The sequence below is a fragment of the Orycteropus afer genome, unplaced genomic scaffold (genome assembly GCF_000298275.1).
Source record: "Orycteropus afer afer isolate SDZICR_OR568_19922 unplaced genomic scaffold, OryAfe1.0 scaffold00098, whole genome shotgun sequence".
Lineage (NCBI taxonomy): Eukaryota > Metazoa > Chordata > Mammalia > Tubulidentata > Orycteropodidae > Orycteropus > Orycteropus afer.
This window is the reverse complement of record NW_006921685.1, coordinates 7777735-7787435: the sequence shown is the minus strand read 5'-3', so window position 1 is coordinate 7787435 and position 9701 is coordinate 7777735. Positions and strand designations below refer to the sequence as shown.

At 37.6% G+C, this 9701-nt stretch overlaps 1 protein-coding gene across 1 annotated transcript in view; it reads left to right on the top strand.

Moving 5' to 3' along the window:
* Window positions 1-9701, top strand: part of GC (GC vitamin D binding protein) — a 159495-nt gene that overhangs the window by 139039 nt on the left and 10755 nt on the right. The window contains exons 4-8 of the mRNA XM_042781221.1: window positions 132-201; window positions 1269-1401; window positions 5920-6131; window positions 7328-7460; window positions 8198-8292. Of these exons, the coding sequence (XP_042637155.1) occupies window positions 132-201; window positions 1269-1401; window positions 5920-6131; window positions 7328-7460; window positions 8198-8292 (643 nt within the window). The remainder of the gene's footprint in view (window positions 1-131; window positions 202-1268; window positions 1402-5919; window positions 6132-7327; window positions 7461-8197; window positions 8293-9701) is intronic.

Here is a 9701-nt window from a genome sequence, read left to right as displayed (position 1 = left end):
AAATTCCATACAGATGTTGAGAAAATGCAATTTTCACCACAGATCATGTGGAAGACCCCTTTATATATATACATTTAGTCTAATTCATTTAAAGAGAAAAGATACTAATTTTTCTATTTTTGATTTCTCAGGCCGTGATTATGAAAAGGATAAAGTATGCAAGGAACTCAGCAATCTGGGAAAAGATGACTTCAGATCTTTGTAAGTGTGCAGAATCTACTCACTCACTTCATAACTTGGCCTTGAACAAAACTGAGTCTGAGGTAACTTTAATTCAGCATGCAGGGCTAAACTGATCCCTACTTGGATCAAAGTGGAGAGCCCCAGGGCCAATGTGGACAGAAATGTCAGTCAAATAGAGGGTATCCAAAGACCTCAGTTGAATTATGATTTCTATGTACTAAGCTGGGTCCTTAGTTTGTTAATCAGTTACAGGAGAAAAAGTAGGCATAATTTTCTAAGGTACACTAAGATTCAATTGGTACATGTTAGGATTCTACTTAACAAAGTGACAGAAGTATAGACCAGATTCATCTAGGGAGGCTCGAGGGATCAGAAAGAGAACATCATGCTGGTTTGATGGAAATTTAAGTCCAACCTCTATTGCTTTCTAAGATAAAATCTCCTAGAATGTGCTGTTCTTGTTATTTCTGACTCAGAGGGATCCTATGTACCACAGAATGAAACACTGATGGGTCCTGTGTTATCACCACAATCATTGTTATGTTTGAGTCCATTTTTGCAGCCACTGTGTGAATCTACATCATTAAGGAACTTCCCCTTTCTCACTAACTTTACCAAGCATGATGTTCTTCTCCAGGGACTAGTCCCTATCAATAACATGCCTGAAGCAGTATGAGATGAAGTCTTGCTTTCCTCATGTCTTAGGCACATTTTGATTGCACCTTCTCCAAGACAGATTTGTTCATTCTTCTGTCAATTTTCTTGGCCAACAGCATAATTCAAATACATCGACTCTACTTTGGTCTCCCTTATTCATTGTTCAGCTTTTGTGTGCATATGAGATGATTGACCAACCATGGCTTGGGTTGGCACACATGAGTCCTAAAAGTGACATCTTTGCTTTTTAACATTTTAAAGAATTAGAATGCAAACGATTTTTTAAAGAAATTTCATATTCCTTTCATTAACCAAATTTTTTAAGTGCAATAATCCTTTTCAAAAACTGAAAAGATTTGGTATTTTAATTTCTACAAATGTGAAAAAATGTTTTAATTGTAAATGACATTTTCACTTCCCCACCTCAGATCAATGGTCCTATACAGCAGAAAATTTCCCAGTGGCACATTTGAACAAGTCAGTCAGCTTGTGAAAGAAGTGGTCTCTTTGACTGAAGACTGCTGTGCAGAAGGGGCTGATCCCAACTGCTATGACAACAGGGTAGGTTTATGTGACTGTCCATTTCTATGGTGGCACATAGAAGATGCCAAAATATGTCTTCATGCCATGTCCTGGGGGAATCTTAGATCATGACTCCACATACTACTAGTTTGGGAGAAACATGGAGCCAATTCTCCCTAGATTCAAGATTTATTCTTATGTAATAAGAATTAAGCTGACCCATTTTTCTACAAGGCCCAAATGAGAGAAGTGGGACATAAAATGAATCACTAAGAATATATTGTTGGGAGCTCTGGTAGCATAGTGGCTAAGGCACTTGACTGCTAACCAGAAGGCTGGTGGTTCAAACCCACCAGCCACTTCTCAGAAGGAAGGTTGGGCAATCTACTTCTGTAGTGATACTGCCTTGGAAACCCAAGGAGAGGTCGCTATGAGTAAGGTCTGACTCAATGGCAAATAACAACAACAAGAATATATTGTTAGTAACAGGCAAGTATAATGTTTGAATCCAGATCTATCTGATGGTCTGTTCCACAGTCAACACCTAGCCTTGTTTTGACTGATGATATTGAACTTCTCCATAGCCTCTTTCCACAGATGTAGTTAATCTGATTCCTATTTATTTCATCCATCAAGGTCCATGTGTATAGATGTTATTTATGTTGTTGTAAAAAGTATTTGCAATGAATAAATCATTGGTGTTGCAAAATTCCATCATGTGATCTTCGGCATGATTTCAATCACCAAGGCCATATTTGTCAACTACAAGTGATTCTTTGTTTCCAACTTTCACATTCCAATCACGAGTAATAATCAATATATCTTGACTGCATGTTTGGTCAATTTCAGACTGTAGAAGCTGGTGAAAATATGATTATCTTATTCAAAATGGCCAATATCATTCCATTTCAGCTCACTAATGCCTAGGACATCAATCTTTACCCATTCCATTTCACTTTTGCCAACTTCCAATTTCCCTAGATTAATACTTCATCCACTCCATGTTCTGAGTACTAATGGATGCTACACCTGGTTCTTCCCATTTTGAGTTAAGCCCCATCAGTGAATGGAGGTCCTGAAAGCTTTACTCCTTCCATGTGATTAAGGCTGAATCTATTTTGAGGCAGCTCTTTCCCAGTTGTATTTTGAGTAACTTCCAACCTGAGGGACTCATCTTCTGTATCAGACAATGTTCCAGGGCTACTCATAAAGTTTTCCAGGATTATATCAGACAGTGTTTCACTGCTATTCATAAGGTTTTCCACTGGCCGATTTTTTCAGAAGCGAATGGCCCCATCCTTCTTCCCAGTCTGTCTTAGTCTGGAAGCTCTGCTGAAACCTGTCCACCATGGGTAACCCTACTGGTATTTGAAATACCAATGTCATAGCCTCCAGCATCAGAGCAACACACAAGCCATCACACAGTACAACAGCCAGTGGTGTACATTCTTAGCCATAAAAATAATTTTTTTAAAAAAAAGCTGGCATCAAGTTGATTCTGATGCATGGCAACCCCGTGCCTGCCAGTGTAGGGTCTCTAAGGCTATGAATGTTCAGAAGGAGATTGCCTCTGGATGCATTCAAAATGCCCAACTTCTGGTTAAGTAGCCAAGGTCTTAACCATTTGCATCAAGCACGTTATGGATATATGCCTACCCATATCTTTATCATTATGCAAGGACTGGTAACACTCACCCCAGAATAATTTAGTATTGGCTTCAAAATATTTTGGGGTACAAAACTTGCCCGAAGTACATATGATAGATTTTAGGCTTTCTCCCTTATAGTATCGATGCAAAAATTAAAATACTGCAATGGCAGGCTTCAAAATATAGACAAACTCAAACAAGTAAACCCACTGCCATCAAACTGATTCCAACTTATTGTGACACTCTAGGACAGAGGAGAACTACAACATATGGTTTACAAGGCTGTAAATCTTTGTGGAATCAGGCTGCATCTACTGGCTGGTGGGTTCAAACTGCTGACCTTTTGGTTAGTAGACAAATGCTTTAACCATTATGCTACCAGAGCTCTGGTAGTATAGTGCCTAAAGCACTTGACTGCTAACCAGGAGGCTGGCGGTTCAAACCCACCAGCCAGTCCTCGGAAGGAAGGTTGGGCAATCTACTTCCGTAGTGATACTGCCTCAGAAACCCAAGGAGGGGTCGCTATGAGTCAGGTCCAACTCGACGGCACATAACAACAACAACAACAGCAGCTGAAAAAGCAGTGTGAAAAAGCACAGGAGCTTCAGCCATCAGGCCCGGGACAAATGACATTTAGATGCATTTTGATAAAGACACCTATAGAAAAATTCATCTCACTGCACTAGCCAGCAACAGCCTGCAGAAACAATGTTCCAAAAATCGGATTAGAATATATATAATGTTTACTCTTACCCATTAAATTCTTTATCTGGTCTTATTTATACTCTAAGAATTTTACAATCACTTCCTTTCACCACGTCAACAAATGTTTATTTTAACTTGATGCTCCAAACCATCTTAAAATAAACAAATATTCCTACAAACCATAATCAAAATACGGAATACTTTTTGATTTTATTTCACTTAGTGTTAGGAACTCTTTGGAAGGAAGATTGGCAATCTACTTCCGTAGAGATACCACCTCAGAAACCCAAGGAGGGGTCGCAGTGAGTCAAAATAGACTCCACAGCAGTGAGTTTGATTTGTTTTTTGGCAGACCAGAGATAAGTTCCAGGATTGTAGAAATAGATCATAAAAAGAGACAGATGGCATTGACATTTTTTTTAATCCTGCTTCTTCAAAGTGATTTTTTTTTAATGTGTTGATATTATTTTCTTTATAACCTCTTTTATTTGAAAGGAGGTAATGAAATAGGAAGAACCAGTTTGCTAGGGAAAGAAATGTTAGGCGAAAGGAGATTCATTGAAAAGAGGTGAGGATAAAAAATAGAGAGTCTAATTCTTAATTTCTGAGAGCTTGATGCAAGACAAGTATGGTAGACACTGAGCCCTTGTTTATTTGTCATTTATACAACTAATTCATCAACTCACTATATTGCTCTCATCTATGAGAGGGAAGATCTTTAGAAATTTTTTCCTATAAAGATCTCTAACTTGTAAAATAAGTGTAAGGATCTTAGAAAAGTTCTCATTTTTCCTATGATGACTATTTCTACTTCTTTTTTAAGATTTTTTTTTTCTTTTTCTTGTTTCCTTCTTCTTTTTCTTTTCTTTTCTTTTTTTTTTTTCAATGCCACTGGCTTGTTGCTGCTCTAAGGTTGAGCTTAGTCTGCCCAGGTATATCAGTTTATTAATATTGAAATTATAACTTAAACTACATCTTGCTTTTCAACCCTTGCTGCACATGAGAATAAACTTTAGTGTTCCGGAAAAAAACAAATTTTCAGGCCCCATCTTTGACTTCTAAACCAAACCAAACTCACTGCCATGAAGTCCATTCTGACTCATAGCAACCGTCATGGGGTTTCTAAGGCTATAAACCTTTATGGAAGCAGACTGCCTCACCTTCCTTCATTGGAACAACTGGTGGGTTTGAACCACTGACTTTTTGGTTAGCAGCCAAATGCCTTAAACACTGTACCACTAGAGCTCTTTATCTTTGATCGAGTCAGAATTTCTGTATTATGCATCCCAGTTATTTCTTATTTTTATTTACTCTATGAGTGCTATTATTACAAAACTAAGCTCAAGAACTACTAGGTAAGGGAAGGTCAACCATTGCAGAAGACTGAGGCAATCAAAATAAAAAATCTGTGGAGTGCCTAAGGCATTTGACTGCTAACCAGAAGGTTGGCAGTTCAAACCCACCAGCCATTCTGCAAAAGGAATACTGGGCAATCTACTTCTGTAAAGATTTACCACCTTGGCAACCCAAAGGGGATCGCTATGTCAGAATCGACTCGATGACAGTGAGTTTGGCTTGGTTTGGGGACAGAGAGGTGTTCGCAGCAGAAGGAGATCATCATTATCGGTGGAGTATTTGCAGTGGAGGAGCCCTGGTGATGCGGTGGTTAAAGCATGTGGCTGCTACCCAAAAGGTAAGCTGTTCAAACCTACCAGCTGCTCCGTGGGAGAAAGATGCAGCAGAGTGCTTCTGTAAATATTTACAGCCTTGAAAACCCTATAGGCCAGTTCTACTCTGTCCCTGTAGAGTGGCTATGAGTCAGCATCAACTCAATGGCAGTAGGTACTTGCAGTGGAAAGCAGGAAGTTGGAGTCACCTGAGTAGCTTCTTCAAATGACCTCTCTCATTGTCACGGAGAACTTCTGGGCTAGAGGATAACAGCGCTAATGGCTGCAAAGAGACAAAAACGGTACATTTATTTCTGAAAGTTTTATTTCTGTTCTACTCTGAGGGAGGAAAATTTATAAACATAAATAAGACCTGTACTTGCCTTAATTATGCAACTTATCATGTTGATAAATCATCTCATGGAGACTTGGGCATGGACAATGGGTTGCTGATGAGAATATTTAAATTACAAAGAAAACTGTTTCCCTGAATGGGAATTTTTTTTCTTTTCCTTTTTTATCTTCTCTTATTCCAGACCTCAGCACTGTCTGCCAAGTCCTGTGAAAGTGACTCTTCATTCCCAGTGCACCCAGGAACTGCTGAGTGCTGTGCCAAAGAGGGCTTGGAACGGAAGCTCTGTATGGCTGTCCTGAAGCACCAGCCACAAGAATTTCCAACCTACGTAGAGCCAACAAATGATGAAATCTGTGAAGCATTCAGGAAAGATCCCAAGGAGTTTGCCAACCAGTAAGCTACTTCCATCATAAGTAATATTTTAGGTCATAAAATATCAGAAGTGGGTCTAATCTAACCCCTTATTCTGTACAAACACCTCTTCCACCTCAACTCAGATGGCAATTTCTGTTTGAACTGTTCCAATAACAAAGAACTTGGCTATCAGTCACTATAGCCCATTTTCCTGTGAGCACTGATAATAATGAAAGTCTTTCTCAAACAGATGAAGTCAGCTCGCAAAACTCCCACTCACTGCTCCTAGTTCTATTATCTGGAGGAGAATCACTTATATTGCCTCTCCACTTAACATATTCTCACATATTTGATAGCATTTATTGTGATTCCTTTATACTAAGGATCCTTGCATACTCTAGATGAAAGAATTAATTTTATTTAAGACTTTATTTCCAATAAAGCATAACAAACTACTTTATTCACTCCTATAGTATATCCACTTCCAGTAACAGTCATGAATATGATACATGTTGTGCTACATAAGTGAACTTGTAACTTTGAGCTCCTTGTTTAACATGCCTGACTAGATGGATAAATAATGCACTGATTCCTTATATTAGTCTTGGAAGGTCCTGAGAATGTATTAAAATGCAGGGAAATCCAATTTAATATACTATGTTTATAAAAATTGAAAGCAATGCTATTCAAAGCAGCTTTTTTTTTCAAAGCAGGTTTAAACACATGAAATCAAAATTACAATTTTATTAAAATTGATTGGTTTGCTCACCCTTATTAATGTTCAGAAAGGATTTTTCAGTAGATTATGAAGCTGTTTTTAGAAAATTCATAGAGGCTTATTCTCCTAAAAATTAGAAGATACTCTTCTAACAAATAATTAAACCTATATACAACAATAGTCTCGGACTGTAAACTGAAGTAGGTAAAAAAAGAATAAGTCTATGAATTACATTTGTTTTAATTTAGTCAGTCAACATCAAAAAGCAGCTACTGTGGGCTACAAGAACGAAGGGACAAATAGTTTCTCTACTTAAGCAGACCACATGGGAATTTAGAGAATAATTTTATTTTTAAATGAAAATGTTAATTAAAAATGACTTCAGTATTATAACTCTCTAAATCCTTAGGGATTTTTAGATGTTAAAACATAACCTTATATAATCACCCTTTCTCCTTCAAAATACTTCTGGAAATGTAGGATTTTTTTTGACAACCCTCTTACTTTATTCCCACAGATTTACATATGAATATTCTATTAATTATGGACAAGCTCCTCTACCACTTTTAGTCAGTTACATCAAAAGTTATCTCTCTATGGTAGGGTCCTGCTGTACTTCCTCAAGTCCAACTGTATGCTTTTTGAAAGAGGTAGGTGCCATCATATTTATTATATAAATCGTAAGCCAATTGCCGTGGAGTCTATTCCAAATCTTGGTGACGCCATATGTGTCACAGTATAACTGTGCTACATAGGGTTTTCAATGACTGACTCTTTGGAAGTAGATTACCAGGACTTACCTCTGAGATGCTTTTGATGGACTAGAACCTCCAACCTTTTGGTTACCAATTGAGCTCATTCATTGTTTGTGCCACAAAGGAATTTCATTTATTTTATAGTTATGTCCTAATTTCTTTTTCTTCTTTCAATGACATTTCTTTTAAATAATGGTAGAAGTCGTGATTCTGGAATCAGTAAAGTATCTAAAATGCTTTCCTTACATTTTATTATTTGGAAAATGAATAAACCTTCTCTGGTAAAAGTAAGCTCCGGTGGTATAGTGGATAAGGCATTTGGCTGCTAACCAGGTTAGCAGTTCAAACCCACCAGCTACTCAGGGGAACAAAGATGGGTCAATCTACTCCCATAAAGATTTACAGCCTTGGAAACCCAAAGGGGGTCACTATGAGTCAGATTCGACGCGATGGCAGTAAGTTTGGTTTTTTGAGTTTGGAAAAAGTAATACCAAAAGTTTACTTTGGTCAGAATTCAGTTTTCTATTTCTTAAAAAAAATCATGAAATTAGTATTCTCTGCTTTTGCCATTCCCATATATTACTTTCAATGGATCTTGACCATCTAATGGGATTTTCTCATTTGTTTTCTAGAGACTACAAATTAAACATTTGTCACTTCTCACAATTATGTCAAATAGAATCTGCTCACAATATGTTGCTTATGGGAAGGAGAAATCAAGACTCAGGTAAACGTAAATAAGCAACTGAATTAAAATAAACACCATCGGTGTGTTTATCTGTTTGGTTTACACTTTTTTCCATAATATTAGGATTTCCTAAGAGTATGTTAGGAGCTCTGGCAGCAAAGTGCCTAAGGCACTTGACTGCTAACCAGAAGACTGGTGGTTCAAACTCATCAGCCACTCCTCGGAAAGAAGGTTGGGCAATCTACTTCCGTAGTGACACTGCCTTGGAAACCCAAGGAGAGGTTGCTGTGAGTCAGGTCCAACTCCACAGCACATAACAACAACAACAACAACAAGAGTATGTTTGTAATTGATTATAGTGTGCCCACAAAACTTATGCTCCAAAACTGCTCAAAAAAGCTGGGTTTTTTGTTTCTTTTTCATTTTTTTTATGAAGGATATAAACTGATTTTTTTTTTTTCTCTTTTCTTTATGAAGGATATAAACAAAATTTGAGATTTGCTTTTAATGATCCTTTTCCACATACTCTCTCTATGGGAACATTGGTAAATCAATAGAAACTATTTCACCATTTCTTATATAAGAGACAAATAAATCTTTGAGCATCTCATGTTATTTGCTTTGCCCAGTTTCCTCTTGGAATGAGAGATCCTGAATTCTTACTTAGTGTGTGAAGCTTCCTGCTATATAGTGCATATCTCCTCCTTTTAACCTTCACGTTGAGTTTTTGTATGGCCGCTCCTTTACTGTTAACGTCATATTTTAGTTTGACCATTTCTATATTTATACCTCTCTCATGTCCTCAAACATCTAGATTTGCCAGCTTAATCTTTTCAATATTTACAGTCCTTTAACTCTTTCTATTATGATCCACAAGCTTCTTTCCCTTTAACAGCAATGAAAAAAATACTTATTTCTGTTACTGAGCAATGCATAATAAACCTCCCCAAAGGAAAAAGAAATGACTTTCATGAGCCCTTTAAAAATAATTTCCTACTCCAAAAATTGAACCAAACTCACTGCCATCAAGTCAGTTCTGACTCATGGTGATGCCCGTTGGGTTTCCAAGTCCTTTTGAAAGTAGGCTGCCTCATCTTTCTCTTGTGTACCAGCTGGTGAGTTCAAACCACCTAACTTTTGGTTAGCAGCCAAATACCTTAACCACTGCACCACCAGAGTTCCTTAATCTCCCACTGTTGTGTTGTTGCTGTTGTTAGGTGCCATTCAGTTGATCCTGAGTCATAGTGACTCCATGTACAACAGAATGAAACACTGCTCAGTAGATGTCATTCTCACAATCCTTGCTATACATGAGCCCATCATTGCAACCACTGTGTCAATCCACCTTATTGATGGTATTCTCTTTTGCTGACCCTTCACTTTACCAAGCATGATATCCTGCTCCAGGGAATGGTTCTTTCTGACAACATGACCAAAGTAGGTGAGAA